Raw genomic sequence first — 20,092 nt, forward strand, 5'->3', positions numbered from 1 at the left:
GTAACCAGTTCATTCTGTTGACATGGCTCAGAGTAATGTGTATGTGGTGACCAGTTCATTCTGATGACTTGCATCCAAGTAATGTGCATCTGGTGACCAGCTAAATCTACTGACTTGCTTCTGAGTAATGTGTATCTGGTGACTAGTTCATTCTGATGACTTGGCTCCGATTAATGTATATCTGGTGACCAGTTCATTCTGATGACATGGCTCAGAGAAATGTGTATCTGGTAACCACTTAATTCTACTGACTTGCGTCCAAGTAATGTGTATCTGGTGACCAGTTCATCTGAAGACTTGCATTCGAGTAATGTGTATCTGTGGACCAGTTCATTCTGATGACTTGCATCTGGTTAATGTGTATCTGGTGACTAGTTCATTCTGATGACTTGAATCTGTGTAATGTGTATCTGGTAACCAGTTAAATCTATTGACTTGCATCTGCGTAATGTGTATCTGGTGACCAGTTCACCTGAAGACTTGCTTTCGAGTAATGTGTATCTGGAGACCAGTTCATTCTGATGACATGGCTCAGAGTAAGTGGAGAAGTGTGGCTCACTGGTTAGAGTAGGCATACCCTGAAGCAGAGGTCAGACCCGGGACCAGGGTTCAATTCCCGACGCGGCAGGGTCCTGAGCCCAATTGTCCACGGACTCGATAATTCTCGCTTCGGTGCCTGCTCGAATCACAGGCTCACACTCTGCAACTCCGGGCAATAGCTTGCTTAATCTCCACAACGGCCCCCCGCGGCTGGATGCCTGGCTTTCAACTTGGGGATACCCAGTACGGGTTATCTCACAGGGAAAACCAGGATGGGTTCCCAATGCAAGCGCCGAGATGCCCTAGGGTAAGTCGAGCGCTATATAAGAACACACATACATACATACATACATCTGGTAACAAGTTCATTCTGATGACTTGCATCCGGGTAATGTGTATCTGGTGACCAGTTCATTCTCATGACTTGCATCCGAGTAATGTGTATCTGGTGACCAGTTCATTCTGATGTCATGAATTGACTTTGAGCTCTGCACTAGGATATCTTCAGACACATCTCTCACCCCTGAACCATGTTTTTTTCTGCCTTAATTGCCAGAGATATTGTGAATTTGTCATCTTTCCTGCAAGTGAAACAGTTCCACCAGAGTACTTTAGCTGGTGCCTCTTCCTAAGAAGTCACTTTGTTTTTATGGCCGCTTTCCCTAGAGGCTTGCCTGCTCTATGGGTCCTGATAGTACCAAGGTTCCATTTGGGGAAAAGGCACAGGCGTAGGCTGGATCCAAAATTCCCTGCAACAAGACAAAAAGAGTATTTCACTTATTCTGCAAGCTCGTGAATGACTGTTGACACACGGTTTAACAAAAGGCGCAATTTTAAGACAATGATTTTATTACCTACATTAAACAGACAATCTCAAGGAGGCGATTTAGAAAAGGGGGTGGTGATGAACAGAGTGTCTGAATTAAGCAGACCACTCTTACCCAGTCCAAAGATCAGGGCTTGATCCATCACCGTTATTTATCTCACTGCCCCATCCCAGCTCAGAACCTGGCTATATGCAAATCAGTCTGTCCCTGGCCCAGTGCATCATGGGAACAAGGCAGACTGAACTACCAAGCCAATTCTTCACCAGAAAGGAGACAAGCTACCGGGGACCGGTTTCTGGCATTTCAGCCGTCTTCGGCCCGGCTTGCTTGAATCCTGATGGAGCAGTGAGAAAGGGACTCATGTCTGAGTATACCCTGCCACACCTATAGTGGCCAAAAACGATTTAGAAAAGGGGGTGGTGATGAACAGAGTGTCTGAAATAAGCAGACCACTCTTACCCAGTCCAAAGATCAGGGCTTGATCCATCACCGTTATTTATCTCACTGCCCCATCCCAGCTCAGAACCTGGCTATATGCAAATCAGTCTGTCCCTGGCCCAGTGCATCATGGGAACAGGGCAGACTGAACTACCAAGCCAATTCTTCACCAGAAAGGAGACAAGCTACCGGGGACCGGTTTCTGGCATTTCAGCCGTCTTCGGCCCGGCTTGCTTGAATCCTGATGGAGCAGTGAGAAAGGGACTCATGTCTGAGTATACCCTGCCACACCTATAGTGGCCAAAAACGATTTAGAAAAGGGGGTGGTGATGAACAGAGTGTCTGAATTAAGCAGACCACTCTTACCCAGTCCAAAGATCAGGGCTTGATCCATCACCGTTATTTATCTCACTGCCCCATCCCAGCTCAGAACCTGGCTATATGCAAATCAGTCTGTCCCTGGCCCAGTGCATCATGGGAACAGGGCAGACTGAACTACCAAGCCAATTCTTCACCAGAAAGGAGACAAGCTACCGGGGACCGGTTTCTGGCATTTCAGCCGTCTTCGGCCCGGCTTGCTTGAATCCTGATGGAGCAGTGAGAAAGGGACTCATGTCTGAGTATACCCTGCCACACCTATAGTGGCCAAAAACGATTTAGAAAAGGGGGTGGTGATGAACAGAGTGTCTGAATTAAGCAGACCACTCTTACCCAGTCCAAAGATCAGGGCTTGATCCATCACTGTTATTTATCTCACTGCCCCATCCCAGCTCAGAACCTGGCTATATGGAAATCAGTCTGTCCCTGGCCCAGTGCATCATGGGAACAGGGCAGACCTAACTACCAAGCCAATTCTTCACCAGAAAGGAGACAAGCTACCGGGGACCGGTTTCTGGCATTTCAGCCGTCTTCGGCCCGGCTTGCTTGAATCCTGATGGAGCAGTGAGAAAGGGACTCATGTCTGAGTATACCCTGCCACACCTATAGTGGCCAAAAACGATTTAGAAAAGGGGGTGGTGATGAACAGAGTGTCTGAATTAAGCAGACCACTCTTACCCAGTCCATAGATCAGGGCTTGATCCATCACCGTTATTTATCTCACTGCCCCATCCCAGCTCAGAACCTGGCTATATGCAAATCAGTCTGTCCCTGGCCCAGTGCATCATGGGAACAGGGCAGACTGAACTACCAAGCCAATTCTTCACCAGAAAGGAGACAAGCTACCGGGGACCGGTTTCTGGCATTTCAGCCGTCTTCGGCCCGGCTTGCTTGAATCCTGATGGAGCAGTGAGAAAGGGACTCATGTCTGAGTATACCCTGCCACACCTATAGTGGCCAAAAACGATTTAGAAAAGGGGGTGGTGATGAACAGAGTGTCTGAATTAAGCAGACCACTCTTACCCAGTCCAAAGATCAGGGCTTGATCCATCACCGTTATTTATCTCACTGCCCCATCCAAGCTCAGAACCTGGCTATATGCAAATCAGTCTGTCCCTGGCCCAGTGCATCATGGGAACAGGGCAGACTGAACTACCAAGCAAATTCTTCACCAGAAAGGAGACAAGCTACCGGGGACCGGTTTCTGGCATTTCAGCCGTCTTCGGCCCGGCTTGCTTGAATCCTAATGGAGCAGTGAGAAAGGGACTCATGTCTGAGTATACCCTGCCACACCTATAGTGGCCAAAAACGATTTAGAAAAGGGGGTGGTGATGAACAGAGTGTCTGAATTAAGCAGACCACTCTTACCCAGTCCAAAGATCAGGGCTTGATCCATCACCGTTATTTATCTCACTGCCCCATCCCAGCTCAGAACCTGGCTATATGCAAATCAGTCTGTCCCTGGCCCAGTGCATCATGGGAACAGGGCAGACTGAACTACCAAGCCAATTCTTCACCAGAAAGGAGACAAGCTACCGGGGACCGGTTTCTGGCATTTCAGCCGTCTTCGGCCCGGCTTGCTTGAATCCTGATGGAGCAGTGAGAAAGGGACTCATGTCTGAGTATACCCTGCCACACCTATAGTGGCCAAAAACGATTTAGAAAAGGGGGTGGTGATGAACAGAGTGTCTGAATTAAGCAGACCACTCTTACCCAGTCCAAAGATCAGGGCTTGATCCATCACCGTTATTTATCTCACTGCCCCATCCCAGCTCAGAACCTGGCTATATGCAAATCAGTCTGTCCCTGGCCCAGTGCATCATGGGAACAGGGCAGACTGAACTACCAAGCCAATTCTTCACCAGAAAGGAGACAAGCTACCGGGGACCGGTTTCTGGCATTTCAGCCGTCTTCGGCCCGGCTTGCTTGAATCCTGATGGAGCAGTGAGAAAGGGACTCATGTCTGAGTATACCCTGCCACACCTATAGTGGCCAAAAACGATTTAGAAAAGGGGGTGGTGATGAACAGAGTGTCTGAATTAAGCAGACCACTCTTACCCAGTCCAAAGATCAGGGCTTGATCCATCACCGTTATTTATCTCACTGCCCCATCCCAGCTCAGAACCTGGCTATATGCAAATCAGTCTGTCCCTGGCCCAGTGCATCATGGGAACAGGGCAGACTGAACTACCAAGCCAATTCTTCACCAGAAAGGAGACAAGCTACCGGGGACCGGTTTCTGGCATTTCAGCCGCCTTCGGCCCGGCTTGCTTGAATCCTGATGGAGCAGTGAGAAAGGGACTCATGTCTGAGTATACCCTGCCACACCTATAGTGGCCAAAAACGATTTAGAAAAGGGGGTGGTGATGAACAGAGTGTCTGAATTAAGCAGACCACTCTTACCCAGTCCAAAGATCAGGGCTTGATCCATCACCGTTATTTATCTCACTGCCCCATCCCAGCTCAGAACCTGGCTATATGCAAATCAGTCTGTCCCTGGCCCAGTGCATCATGGGAACAGGAGAGACTGAACTACCAAGCCAATTCTTCACCAGAAAGGAGACAAGCTACCGTGGACCGGTTTCTGGCATTTCAGCCGTCTTCGGCCCGGCTTGCTTGAATTCTGATGGAGCAGTGAGAAAGGGACTCATGTCTGAGTATACCCTGCCACACCTATAGTGGCCAAAAACGATTTAGAAAAGGGGGTGGTGATGAACAGAGTGTCTGAATTAAGCAGACCACTCTTACCCAGTCCAAAGATCAGGGCTTGATCCATCACCGTTATTTATCTCACTGCCCCATCCCAGCTCAGAACCTGGCTATATGCAAATCAGTCTGTCCCTGGCCCAGTGCATCATGGGAACAGGACAGACTGAACTACCAAGCCAATTCTTCACCAGAAAGGAGACAAGCTACCGGGGACCGGTTTCTGGCATTTCAGCCGTCTTCGGCCGGGCTTGCTTGAATCCTGATGGAGCAGTGAGAAAGGGACTCATGTCTGAGTATACCCTGCCACACCTATAGTGGCCAAAAACGATTTAGAAAAGGGGGTGGTGATGAACAGAGTGTCTGAATTAAGCAGACCACTCTTACCCAGTCCAAAGATCAGGGCTTGATCCATCACCGTTATTTATCTCACTGCCCCATCCCAGCTCAGAACCTGGCTATATGCAAATCAGTCTGTCCCTGGCCCAGTGCATCATGGGAACAGGGCAGACTGAACTACCAAGCCAATTCTTCACCAGAAAGGAGACAAGCTACCGGGGACCGGTTTCTGGCATTTCAGCCGTCTTCGGCCCGGCTTGCTTGAATCCTGATGGAGCAGTGAGAAAGGGACTCATGTCTGAGTATACCCTGCCACACCTATAGTGGCCAAAAACGATTTAGAAAAGGGGGTGGTGATGAACAGAGTGTCTGAATTAAGCAGACCACTCTTACCCAGTCCAAAGATCAGGGCTTGATCCATCACCGTTATTTATCTCACGGGCCCATCCCAGCTCAGAACCTGGCTATATGCAAATCAGTCTGTCCCTGGCCCAGTGCATCATGGGAACAGGGCAGACTGAACTACCAAGCCAATTCTTCACCAGAAAGGAGACAAGCTACCGGGGACCGGTTTCTGGCATTTCAGCCGTCTTCGGCGTGGAAGGGTATACTCAGATGTGAGTCCCTAGCTCATTGCACCATCAGGATTCAAGCAAGCCGGGCCGAAGACGGCTGAAATGCCAGAAACCGGTCCCCGGTAGCTTGTTTCCTTCCCAGTATAAGAATTGGCTTGGTAGTTTGGTCTGCCCTGTTCCCATGATACACTGGGCCAGGGTCAGACTAATTTGCATATAGTCAAGTTCTGAGCTGGGATGGTGCAGTGAGCTGAAAAACGGTGATGGATCAAGCCCTGATCTTTGGACTCGGTAAGAGTGGTCTGCTTAATTCAGACACTCTGTTCATCACCACCCCCCTTTTCTGAATCATTTTTGTCCACCATAAGCGTGGAAGGGTATACTCAGATGTGAGTCCCTAGCTCATTGCACCATCAGGATTCAAGCAAGCCGGGCCGAAGACGGCTGAAATGCCAGAAACCGGTCCCCGGTAGCTTGTTTCCTTCCCAGTATAAGAATTGGCTTGGTAGTTTGGTCTGCCCTGTTCCCATGATGCACTGGGCCAGGGTCAGACTAATTTGCATATAGCCAAGTTCTGAGCTGGGATGGTGCAGTGAGCTGAAAAACGGTGATGGATCAAGCCCTGATCTTTGGACTGGGTAAGAGTGGTCTGCTTAATTCAGACACTCTGTTCATCACCACCCCCTTTTCTGAATCATTTTTGTCCACCATAAGCGTGGAAGGGTATACTCAGATGTGAGTCCCTAGCTCATTGCACCATCAGGATTCAAGCAAGCCGGGCCGATGACGGCTGAAATGCCAGAAACCGGTCCCCGGTAGCTTGTTTCCTTCCCAGTATAAGAATTGGCTTGATAGTTTGGTCTGCCCTGTTCCCATGATGTACTGGGCCAGGGTCAGACTAATTTGCATATAGCCAAGTTCTGAGCTGGGATGGTGCAGTGAGCTGAAAAACGGTGATGGATCAAGCCCTGATCTTTGGACTGGGTAAGAGTGGTCTGCTTAATTCAGACACTCTGTTCATCACCACCCCCTTTTCTGAATCATTTTTGTCCACCATAAGCGTGGAAGGGTATACTCAGATGTGAGTCCCTAGCTCATTGCACCATCAGGATTCAAGCAAGCCGGGCCGATGACGGCTGAAATGCCAGAAACCGGTCCCCTGTAGCTTGTTTCCTTCCCAGTATAAGAATTGGCTTGGTAGTTTGGTCTGCCCCGTTCCCATGATGCACTGGGCCAGGGTCAGACTAATTTGCATATAGCCAAGTTCTGAGCTGGGATGGTGCAGTGAGCTGAAAAACGGTGATGGATCAAGCCCTGATCTTTGAACTGGGTAAGAGTGGTCTGCTTAATTCAGACACTCTGTTCATCACCACCCCCTTTTCTGAATCAATCTCAAGGAGGCAGCATCATTCTATATATGGGACATCAATGCACCATCTCTGCAGCTATAGGCAAAGCATCAATATGCACACTTTCATGTAGGTGCAAAATCTGATACATCCCGAAAAGTTAACTCTTTTGACAATATGGAACATTCAATGTGTTGATGTTACATTCAAGGGATGGAAGAGGCATTTTAAAAATTCTGACGTTGTAGAGTCCTAAGTTGCTAATGTCTGTTAATAAACCAGGCGCTATTTCCTGTTCGTATGCTTGACATTGTTTTATCAAGTAACTTGCATGGGCTAGAAAATAATTACGTAAAAGATATGCTTACTGGTAAGATTACATGCATGTGAATTCATGAAAATGCCAGGGATAAGTGGAAGTATTCATTCTTTGACACTTGTTGACATCACAGTGCTAACCACTTGTCCTTAACTATACCCTCAATATACAGCTATTTGTTTTTGTGGTGCAAGATTAAACATATTCTACCATACTACCAAAGTTTTTAAATAGCTATCTGTTCTTAGATAAGATCCACAATATCAACTACAAATGTATCATGAAGATAAGTAGATTTGGAGTTAAGAAAATTAAATCTATACTACTGTATGTACTCTTACATTGATGACCAGTTCGTAAACCTTATACATGCAGGTCAATTTTCCCGCCCTTGATCTTGTGACATACAGCCGAGAAGAAAGAAGCAGTTATTGCAGATAACAAACAGGGGTTTTCGAGACTTGTTTAGTTCCTGTTGACTTCCTCACACCAGCTGCTACCACCGAATCGATCTCCTTGTAACTTTATTTATTGCCAGTTACCAGAGAAGAAAGGAGTATTGACAATGGAGTATATATTGATGTGTTTTCGATCAGTGATTCTGTGGTCTGTGAATTCCTCTGGGTCTGCAAGTGCCTACTCCAGGGGTCTGTGACTTGTTTAGAAAGTTAAATAATATTAGCAGATTAATCGAGAAAATATACACAAAAAAGCTAAATTTAATATAGAAAGTTTTTAGAACTCTAAGTAAAGGTGAAGGAATTAGAAACTGGAAGTTGATATCCTTATCTTTATTTGTGGGAGCACAGTAAATGCAACAAATTGGAAATTGTTTGCCTCAATTTAAGATGCACTTTTAAGCGCTGACAAAAAGAGAGCAGGCAGTAGGAGCAAATAAGACAATGTGATAGACTAGAGCCAAGCATATTAGTTTGTATTTAAAAAAATTACATTTTGAAAAGCTTTATGTTCCCATTAAAATTTAATTAAATTAAAATTTCAACTTTCCAATATTTTTGTGAATTAAATATAATACATCATAATTCATGACTTTGTTTAAGCTTTACTAGTTTCTGTATTTTTGTGTTTTATTTGGAGGTTCAAATCGAAGAATTTGTGTAGACAGGGGTTCCTGGCTTCCATAGTGGGTGTCTACAGAAGTTAACATTTTCTAACTGTTAATAACAGCTGGTTTACATTATAAAATGGAGTCTGGTCAACCAAAACAAAAGGCTTTCCATTTAAGGTAGTTGTCCAAAACAAATGTCTCTTGCCTCATCATTAGACAAAGGACCAACACTTCATGCCTGCCCTGAAATCCCTCTATTGGCTGCTCTGCTGCCAAAGCAGTGTTCAATTCATATCCCTCTGCATAGTTCAAAAGCACCTACATGTTACAATCCTGCCTACTGAATGGTGTTGAAAGGCTTACTAACAGCCAAGCCAGATGAGTGAGTGCCAGTGTGTACTCTTTCAAAAGATGATTGGTTGCTAAGTGGAAGGGTCGGTACCAGAACAGGAAACGTTACTTGTTTCCAAGGCCCCAAATAGCTTTCACCGGAGATAATGGTAATCATAAAAGATGGCAGTTCGAGCACCCATGTTAATGTTGGTTGCTTTTAGATATTGGTGCAAGAGCATAGGGAGTATTTTGGAATCTGGTGGATCAAAAATGTTAAATTGGCAAGGCATAGTTATTTTTCAGTAAGGTTCACTCAGGTTAGAGTTTTCAAGTTACAAGGGGTAGGAAAGTTATGAGTCGCAAACCTGTCCACCAATGGTTGCCATCATGAGCACAGGTCCAGCATAATCTGCAGGTGTGGCATTTCCAAAGATGCCCATTGACCTTGAAGGACCTTGACAAAGGTCCATTTTCAGTTGTTGTGAAAAGGCAGGTCTTCCTCTGAAGATGGTGGACATGGCAGAGAGAGAAGACATAGAGGTGAAGAACGCTTCTCTGGTACAGATAATTGAGGGGTCAGTAGGAATGTGCTCACTGTTGATGGAGGGTCATTTGTTTTCTGAAGCTCATTGCCTTTCCAGACTGTGAGTGACACACAAGTATTTGGAACAGGCAGCTGGGATTGTTTGAGTGAAATCTCAGGGGTCGAGGTTTGCAATTATTATGGCATGGATTGACAGATTGTGAGCCCTGGGGCAAGGATGGGCGGAGGTTCAGTATGTATACTCTGTAGCAGATGATACCTTTTTTGGTCTCGCATGGCGTTGGAGCGCACATGCGCTCCTCGCCCAGCAAAAGCTATAGTAAACACTCTAAGAAGGGGAACTTTAATACATGCCCCTGTGTCTCGACCGTTTCCAATTGGCTTAGGTCGTGATTAATGTTTTTTCCGTGCTTCTGGTTTGCTGGTTGTCACTTTTGTTGACGCCCTTGCAGTTTTGTGATGCGGCCCATCGTGACATGCGTATCTGTTTTCACTTAGCCCCAGCGCGATGCAACAAATCCAAGAGGCTGAATGAAAACTGATGGTGAGCGCTTTTTAGATCTCGCCCCTCTGTCCTAATCGTTTCCGATTCGCTCATGTCGTGATTAATGTTTTTATTGTGCTTTTCATTTGCTGGGCGTCATTTTTGTTGACACCCTTGCTGTTTTTTCAAGCCCGCCCATCGGGACAAGCGCACGCCATCTTTAATCACGCTGTATTCACGCCGTGTTAGCATGCACCAGTCATCTCTATGATTGGTGGACCTTGTCAACCAATCACAGAGACAACTGCCGCATGTGCATGTGGCGTGAAGGCAGCGTGTCGCGTGTGGATCTCAGGCATGTGTACCTAGCTCTCTCCACACTGAATTTGTGTGCAATTCAATTGCCTGCAGCTATTTCCATGGAAGCTAAAGCTCTGCAGTTGAAATGCAATAAGGGTAGGTAACATCTGTCCTGTACCCTCCGCTCCAAATAATCTCCTGACCTGCACACCGTCACATGTGATACCCGCGTCGGAGGGGGCTGCATGTCCGCTGTGTAATTGGAGCAGTCTCCGTGAACTGTGCATGCAGCGTGTGATCATTTGACAATATGTCGAGTGTGAACTCACACCGCCACAACAGATATATGTATTCACTTTGCCATCATTAGAAGTTAGTGCATTTCCCCCCGTTTTTTTTCTCGATGTCTCTCTCTCATTTTTATCGCTCTCTGCCTCCTATTTCTCCTCTTTTCTGTTATCGCCCCTTGCCTCCGTCTCAGCCTAACTGTGGTAACTAGCATCTGTGCGTGCAGGGACCGGAACATTTAATTATGCATGATCCTTCCCTAAAAGTAATGGGACGTTAGGAAAAATGAAAAATATTCCGCTGTGCTACGTTTAGACTCAGTTCTCGCCAGGAAGAAGGATGTTGGTTTGTGCATAACACCCACCTTATCTGCATCGTCTCCTGGGTACATAGCTGAGTTTTAGTGGCCATGACAATAACTTGTCCATGCATTACCACTGGTGTCTCCCTGAGCTCCACAAAAATAAACAGCAATGCAATCTATGCAAAAAAGTATAGAGAACAGTTCCACTCAAGTGCAGAAGTAATGTCTTTCTTGAAAGAAAATATATCCGTTGAGGTAAAGTGATCCACAAATCCAATGTTATGATTGTCCCATGTATTTTAATGGTCGTTTTCCAAAATACGCTCTTTTGTAGTTACTTGCTTTCAATATTCATTCTTCAAATAAATCCTTTAACAGCCACACAGCCAACACGTGTTTCGTCAGATGCTTATTATTGAATCAACTGACTTCATCAGGGCTGCAACCCAGAAAATAAGACATTATATAAGTAAAGCAGTCTTGTACCAATTTCTTAATAACCATCACCGAAATTCAAAAGGTTGAAAAGGAAAGTAACAACAAGTTAGAGAGACAACCAAGCAACTAGTGTAAATCAATAAAAGGCCACCTCAGTGAAAATACATATGCACCATAGTATTAAAAGACGTGCTTCAGTTGTACAGTGAAAAGTAGTCCCAGCGTACCATACAAAAACAACTCAACATAAAAAGAGAGTAGTTTACCTTAAACGTTATCTAGTCCTTCCCTGGACTATTAATCATAATATTCAAAGTCTGAGACAAGTTTGAAAATGCCTGGAATAAAGGTATACCGGACTGATCAATTTTAGTGAATATATAACCAATCCAATTATCAATGTACTGAATACAAAGCCATGACACCTATTATTAGGGTTGTATATTAAAAAATCATCTATCTGTGACATCCATGTGTAATTACAAAATAAAACTGCACTGTCACAATTAACCAGTAAATATAGCCACATATGTCAAAGTCCCAACTATATCCAAAACGTCTCCTATACAATATATGCCACATACCTATCTATAAATATTTTATTAGGCGTATAACCTCACCTCATTTCATCCGCTTCTTAGACTCCACAAATTATCTAATCTTCAAATTCTACATAGATCGTAATTTGTCCAAAAACGAGATACACGAGTACATGTACCTGTAAAGATAACGGTAATATGTTTAAATATATGTTCCTCTAATAAACGACCCTGCTCCCCTCGATGTCGGCACTCACCTATCTAATATCGCCGATGCTCCCTCGTACAATTCCTTGCTTTCGCGTTCGCGTTGTACCCTAGCGCCATCTTTATATTATTATCGTTAGTCAAAATAACGGGCGCCATGTTGTACATCCGATATTCTCATCTGGAGTAACTAGCTTCAACAAGTCCATTTTTAATATGTAAGGATTAAATATCGGATCAGGTACGTGATCTGTGGATAATCTAATCTCATTCTTAACCCCTTCGACGCTCATGACGAGCTCAGCTCGTCATGAGGTACACCTCTCGTACACTCATGCCGAGCTGAGCTCGTCATGAACAACGGGTTTTACAGATTTTCAGCGCAGGGGGGGAAAATCATAAGAGTTGATGGTGTTAATCAGATGTCGATATATATTCGACTCATCAATAATTACCGTTACAGGTTTTAATATTTCCCAACTGGCCATCCAGTCCGCAAGTATTACGATAAATTGGTAATTCGACTGTACAAGTCCGTCTAAATCTAATGTGAGTCCGACTTTCTTAGTACCTGATCCGATAATTAATCCTTACATATTAAAAATGGACTTGTTGAAGCTAGTTACTCAAGATGAGAATATCGGATGTACAACATGGCGCCCGTTATTTTGACTAACGATAATAATATAAAGATGGCGCTAGGGTACAACGCGAAAGCAAGGATTTGTACGAGGGAGCATCGGCGATATTAGATAGGTGAGTGCCGACATCGAGGGGAGCAGGGTCGTTTATTAGAGGAACATATATTTAAACATATCTCGTTTTTGGACGAATTACGATCGATGTAGAATTTGAAGATTAGATAATTTGTGGAGTCTAAGAAGCGGATGAAATGAGGTGAGGTTATACGCCTAATAAAACATTTATAGATAGGTATGTGGCATATATTGTATAGGAGACGTTTTGGATATAGTTGGGACTTTGACATATGTGGCTATATTTACTGGTTAATTGTGACAGTGCAGTTTTATTTTGTAATTACACATGGATGTCACAGATAGATGATTTTTTAATATACAACCCTAATAATAGGTGTCATGGCTTTGTATTCAGTACATTGATAATTGGATTGGTTATATATTCACTAAAATTGATCAGTCCGGTATACTTTTATTCCAGGCATTTTCAAACTTGTCTCAGACTTTGAATATTATGATTAATAGTCCAGGGAAGGACTAGATAACGTTTAAGGTAAACTACTCTCTTTTTATGTTGAGTTGTTTTTATATGGTACGCTGGGACTACTTTTCACTGTACAACTGAATCACGTCTTTTAAACTATGGTGCATATGTATTTTCACTGAGGTGGCCTTTTATTGATTTACACTAGTTGCTTGGTTGTCTCTCTAACTTGTTGTTACTTTCCTTTTCAACCTTTTGAATTTCGGTGATGGTTATTAAGAAATTGGTACAAGACTGGTTTACTTATGTAATGTCTTATTCTCTGGGTTGCAGCCCTGATGAAGTCAGTTGATGCAATAATAAGCATCTGACGAAACACGTGTTGGCTGTGTGGCTGTTAAAGGATTTATTTGAAGAATGAATATTGAAAGCAAGTAACTACAAAAGAGCGTATTTTGGAAAACGACCATTAAAATACATGGGACAATCATAACATTGGATTTGTGGATCACTTTACCTCAACGGATATATTTTCTTTCAAGAAAGACATTACTTCTGCACTTGAGTGGAACTGTTCTCTATACTTATTTGCATAGATTGCATTGCTGTTTATTTTTGTGGAGCTCAGGGAGATACCAGTGGTAATGTGTGACGAACTCTGGATTGTTATTCAGAGTTTTCTGGGGATTGTATGGTAACCTGTCCCTTTCTCTCTTGGAGTTCACTAATATTACAACTTATTTTGATATTGTTTTACCTCCAGCTGTGCGCCTGACTTATGACCTGGTTGCCAATTCTATAAGTGAACTTGTCCATGCATTCCCTGGAGTAAATGTGTAGGGAAACCCGTGTGAGGTCACAGACTCGTAGCCCTGAGGAACAAATGCAGCAATCCTGCGTTTTAGTGTTTACATCATTCTTTATGTGACTGGGAAATCCATATTATAATCTGTCTTCCCCGCTCAGGCAGGCTGTGTGATCCTGGGGAAGTCCCTTTATCACGCTGTGCTTCGGATCTTTCCCTTTCAACAAACTGATAGGTCTTCAAAGCGGTGGAACCCTAGAAGCTGCTAACAGTCTGGACATTACAGGTGCCATGGGTTGGAAAGTGGAACGAACAGACCTGGTATGTACTCAATCCCGCCTCAGAAGACTGAGCAGTCTGCTCTTCGGCACACGATCACATGTGGGGCCGCCCGCCTCTGCTTCTCTGCCCTGTATCGAGGGTCCGATGAACCCCCCCAGGGTGCTGCATACTTACGGTAGGTAAATGACTGCAGAGTGGTCGGAGTGTCACACCCAACTTACCCCTCTCCAAAGCACTGCACCTCGGCGCCGTGCCTGCTGACAACTGCTCGGTGCCCAGCTCGATACTCTGAGGGCACCTCGCCAAGTGTGGCATTGGTGAGCCCAGCACGGCTTGCGCAGACGTCCAGCGATGTCGAAATCCGGAACGACTTCAAAGGGAGCGACCATTGAACGAGGCGAACTGTTCAAAATACGGTATCACCAGTTGGGAGGGAGAGGGAATAACAAGGTGGGAACTTGTCCATACCCTTTGGGAGTTTCAGTTTGTATAGCGCAGATTTTGATCTCAGTGACTTTTTGGGCCCTGTGGGGCACTTGCAGTGTTAATCTATTCGAACAGGATTTCCATCAATTACAGACCCCAGGGGGATTTAACCCCTTCACTGCGGTGGCAATTCCGCTGCAGTGCTAGGGGGTCGGGGGGGGGGGCCGCGCGGCTCACCTGCGCTTGTGACGGAACCGCTCCGTCACGTGCCTCGGGTGAGCTGTGCTAGTGACGGAACGGTTCCGTCACGAACGCGCCCACTCAATAGAACGCGCCGCGCAGGCACGAAATAAGCGCCGCGCAGGCGTGGCGAGCGGGCCGTGACGGAACCGTTCCGTCACTAGCGCAGCTCACCCGAGGCGCGTGACGGAACGGTTCCGTCATAAGCGCAGAACGGGTTAAACAGCAGTGTTAGCTTGTATTATCAGATTATGCTAATGAGATCAATGTGCTTCCCGTGGACAGGTGGGTCAGGCTCACGCTGGTGTGGCGAGACTGTTTGGTGAACTAATAACCCTGAGCGGGAGGTAGATCGGTAGTTGGGCGCCTGCTGCAGAGATCTAAATGCAATCTGCATATTAAGGGCATGGACACTCAACAACCCATCTCAGCGTTTAGTTAAATAGGCTCTATGCAAGTACAACAACATAAGCGGTAAGGAGCTTTTAAGGTCTGGGAAAGAAGGACTACGTTTATCACCATCTTGCGGCAGTTCAAAAGTGACCAAAAGTGATGCACAATAGAGCAGAATGTAATTAAGGATTTACTTTTAGTGAAATATTTTAGGGGCGGGTGCAGTGTCCACTTAGAGGCACCACGCTTTCTGTTTCAGTTTTTGTTGTTGTTTTTTTTAAACCCCTGTGATGAAAGATTCCAGAAGGGCCTCATGGGCGTGAAGTGCGCAAAATGTGGGGACGCAGGCAAACATGGCCGACACCTGGACAGGCTTCAGATTCCAACAGGCGTGGCGGGCCTGGCTCCTCGCATATGGAGATTTGCACCCAATGGTGTGGTAGGTTTCTGTGGGCTCTTTGATCCGACTCCCATAGGTGCCTAGTACCCCCCAGCACACCCCATGTTCAGCTGGCTGTATCCCACGGTGCTCACACGCTCTCCTTGATGAAGAGCCCTCAGGCTGCACGCCAGAGTTAAGTTAATCAGCCTTTCCCTCCAGGGAGCTCTGGTAAGCATGTGGAGTACACCCCTCCCCGAACAGCTAAGTGTGGTGTCCACCTGTCCCGTCTCCTCTTTCCAGGAGTTCCTCTGCGTCAATAGTTTGCAGGACCCCCGGTGTTACAACAGAAGGGGCATTATATCCAGCTTCGGGTGGACCGTTCTCGTCCTTCCCTCCATCTCTTACTCTCTACCCCTTCGTCTCTTACCCACACTTTGCTTCTTGCTACCCCAGTATACCTTGCTCCTTACACCCCCCTCTTACCCTCTACCTCTTTATTGCTCTCCATCCTAGTGGCTTTTGCACCCTACCCGCTGTCTCATACTATCTAGCCCTATCTTTTGCCCTCTACCCTGTCCCTTGCTGTCTAACCCTCTCTCTTTCCTCTAGCGCTCTCTAATCCCCATACTCCTCAGTCTCCGCTCCCTGCCTCACTATCACTTGTGCCAAACAATACTGTCTCTTGATTCTGTCCTCTCTTTTCTTTCTCCCTCCTCAGCGCTGTCATAAGCAAATAGGTATTGTGTAACCATGTGTGTATATGTGTATATTTATCGGGGCGGGGAGGTCCCTACAGGCCTCGTGGACACAGTTCTGAGATCACCCACTGCTAAGATGTGAAGGGGCAGAGCGGGGTCTATCCACAGACAGAAGCATGAGATCACCCACTTGCTTTTTAGGTCGAGCAGACCTATGTCTGCGAAGACATCTTTTGTTGGCGTGTTCCGATGAATGTGAGACAGGGGATGTGCACAAGCTTTCCATCGGCGATTTCACCTCGTGGACGCGCACGCCCAGCCGGCGCCGTGCACATCCCCTGCCTCTGATTCTCACCTAAACACGCAGTCAGGCACACACGCAGGCAGGCACACACACAGACGCAGGCACATACAAGCGCACGCACACACAGCCACACACGCACATGCACCCCCACCCCCAAACAGCCACGCACGCACCCCCACCACTCACGGGCGAGCACACACACACACACACACACACAGAGATACAAACCCCCACTCACCGTGCTCTTTCTGCCTCGTCCGTGTGCCTCTCTCCCTCGGCAGCCATTGGGTGTGTCTCGGCGTGGGAGCTCCACAGCGCTGGTGGTCACTCAGGACGGGACCCGGGACTTCAGCTGCCTTAGCGCCGGGGCTCCCTCTCCAGCAAAGAGCGCGCATGCGCGGGCAGCCCCCGCCCTCAGTCGCAGCCCAGTCCTGAGATCTGCTTTCGGTTTCGCTGTAACTCTGTCTGAGGTTCATTTATGGTAGCAGTCAGTAATTCAAGTAGTAGGTCGATTCAAGGACATAAACGAGATCTCAAAGAGAGCTGGACTGTGTCATGTAAGACATAAGCTTAATGTGTTCCTTGTAACGCTAAAGGGAGTGATTCACAGTCCGTTTCAGACTGTTTTTGTGAGATGAAAACTCTGAAGTGATCTTCCTTCCTTTTTGTTTTTTTCATAATCTGCCTTTCTGGTGACCATTTAGATCAAATGCTGTATTGAAGAGGTATCTAATGAAATTTGACTGCGAGCACAATTTTTCCCAGACGCATTTCTAATTTTTCATATATCTCTTGAGTTATAAAATGGGAGCTTACTAGTCTGTTAACATTTCACCTATCTTGTTAACTCCATGCGCATTTTTCCTCTTGTTATTTTGTTTTAATTCTAAAAAGTGTATGACGTTTTATTTTTTTACTTTAAATGTGACTCTTAATGTGGGCCTCTTGTAACACAAAACCTCTGGGAGTACAAAAAAGAACACTCAGAAAATGTAAATAAGCTTTATGACTTGGGCCCAGAGTGTAATAGGACTGCAAATGCAGCTATGTAATTATGCTTTGATATAATAGTTACGACGCCCCGGCCCACTCCGCCCACCACCGCTGCTGTTCCTTTAGGTTCTTCTGGCTTGCGGCAGGTATGTGTACACTGGGGCCGACAGATGATCATCCTTTACAGTCCCAGGCAGTAGCGTTATTATGTATGGATGATGTCCGAATGGCAGGGAGTTGAAGAGCGTTTGAAGGGCCTAGAAAAGCAGGATGTCCATCCTGGGGAACGTGACCAGGGAATCCCTCTTAGAGAGCCGGTTTGAACGTGTCCCGCACTTCCTCCAGCAGCAGTCCCTGTGTATTGGAGGTAGCGGGGTCAGTTCCTTTGAATGTTATGTGGGGGGTGTGTTGTTCATTTATCTTGTGATCCAGTTCTAACGTCAAGGTAATGCCTACAGATCCTCTTTACTCCTCTATGATCCTCTAGAGCAGGGATCTGGAACCTCCGCCAGTAAAAGGCCTCTATGCACAGCTGTGGCAGCGCTTGTGTTACGGGAGCTTCACTTTTGGGTCGATCGCAGGGCTGAAAAGTGTTTTGTCGGTGCTTCCAACTGCTGATCGCTGATGTATGTGACCAGCAGTTTATATGTTTGCAATTCTTTGGCTTCCTGCCAAGGGCTCGTGCTAGAAAACATGTGGATGCAAGGTATGAACCTTGTTGCGAAAAGTCAAATGAGTCTGGCAGAGAGTGCGACTAATCTCCAATGTGTGAGACATGATGTCTCAGGGTAATGAGGTGAAAAGTATTTCAAATGAGTTTCTGACACCGTGGAGGCACTACAACACTCTACACATACCTGCATTTGGACTTGTGGTAATCGTTTTCAGTATGTGTTTTAAGTTCTTTTGCAAAAATGCGTTTTCCCCTCTGGTATGTATGTTTTTTGTTTTTTTTTAAATGCGATTACTTTATACATCTTTCGAGGTCGGGGTTCCACGTGATGGTTGGCAGGTCGAGGACACCCCAGAAATGTTGATCCTAGCGAAATCACCTGCATGTAAATAAGCTTTAGTTTGCGTTTAAATTGTTTAAATTTGCTTAGAGAGAGTACGAGTGTGTTGATGTTTTACACGTGATTGCTAACAATTACTTGCAGCCAAACAGTTGGTGACTAGTTTTATCAAGCTACTAGATTTCTGTGCGATTATTTCATGATGGCGCATAGCTGGGAAACGCTTGATGCTTGTTTAAATTAGGAAAGTGATTTCGAATTTAGCTTGTGCTATCACTTTAAGCACGCATGGAATAGGATTTTCAGGAAGTTCGAGGAAGCAAAAGATATCTGGGCGCTCGGAGTACCCAGGGTGACTGAGAGAGGTTCAGCGAGAACGTAAAGTTTACTCAGTGAGTATTTCTAGAGATCGCCACTCACTCGACATATAGAAGAAACACATTACGGCCACCTTGAATGCAGAAATGGATCTGCTGGGCTTTTTCTCCTGGCTCTTGCTCGTTCTGTTGTCTGTTGCAGCCCTTGCCTTCCTGCTGTACTGCTGTTATGTGAAATACATCCACATGAAGTTTGACGACATCCCAGGACCTCCGAGGGACAGGTAAGGCCTTTGATAGCTTAACTCAAAGACCGAGAAGGATAGGAGAGGGTCATATGCGTTAGGTGACAACCCAGAATTGTTTCTTAACACCACTGTCTGCAGAGACTAATAGACGCATGTATGGTACTGAACTGTAGATTAATTGCATTCATATAGTACTTACGACATCCTTCCCATGCTTTAAATGTGAAGAGTGAAACTGTAAGGCTTTCAATGCAAAATGCTTTTGGCTATAAAATATAAAACTGCAAAAAAAACAAGCATCTGCAATGCCATAGGTCTCGCTTTTGTGAGAGTTTAAGCTATTAGCATTGCAAATGACAATGCCTTTTATTTATGTTTTAAACACAAAACCATAAATAAAAGCCATTGTCATTTCCAATGCCAATAGCTCAAACTCGCGTAAATGCGAGACCTATTGCATTGTAAATGCTTGTTTATTCTGCACCACAAGGAGCTTTGAATCCGGAGGCGTAGGCGCTATAGGCCTCTCACAAGTGGCGCTTTTATTAGCTTTTTTAACAATAAACATCTGTTATTCAGTGCCAAGAGACCCCGTTGGGGTGAGCGTTATTAATATCCATGGTATATTTCTCTCAGATGGGGGAGGGGACTTAACATGGGGCAGAGGGTGTACAAGAGACCATGTCATCCTCTCAGGTTGGGGGCGAGGGCTTCACATGGGGTCTGAGGGTGCACAACAGACCAGACCATGCAAAAAACATTGCCATTTACAATACCAACGACTTTAAACTTTACAAATGCGAGACCTATTGCATTGCAAATGCTTGTTAAG

At 45.7% G+C, this 20,092-nt stretch overlaps 1 protein-coding gene across 1 annotated transcript in view; it reads right to left on the reverse strand.

The window, feature by feature from the left end:
- Positions 1 to 1,089: 1,089 nt before the first annotated feature.
- The window catches only part of WDR38 (WD repeat domain 38), a 106,331-nt gene continuing 87,328 nt past the window's right edge, over positions 1,090 to 20,092 (reverse strand). The window contains exon 9 of the mRNA XM_086919965.1: positions 1,090 to 1,289. Coding sequence (XP_086776091.1) covers positions 1,203 to 1,289 — 87 coding nt within the window. The 3' untranslated portion in view covers positions 1,090 to 1,202. The remainder of the gene's footprint in view (positions 1,290 to 20,092) is intronic.

The sequence above is a fragment of the Lissotriton vulgaris genome, chromosome 5 (assembly GCF_964263255.1).
Source record: "Lissotriton vulgaris chromosome 5, aLisVul1.2, whole genome shotgun sequence".
NCBI lineage: Eukaryota > Metazoa > Chordata > Amphibia > Caudata > Salamandridae > Lissotriton > Lissotriton vulgaris.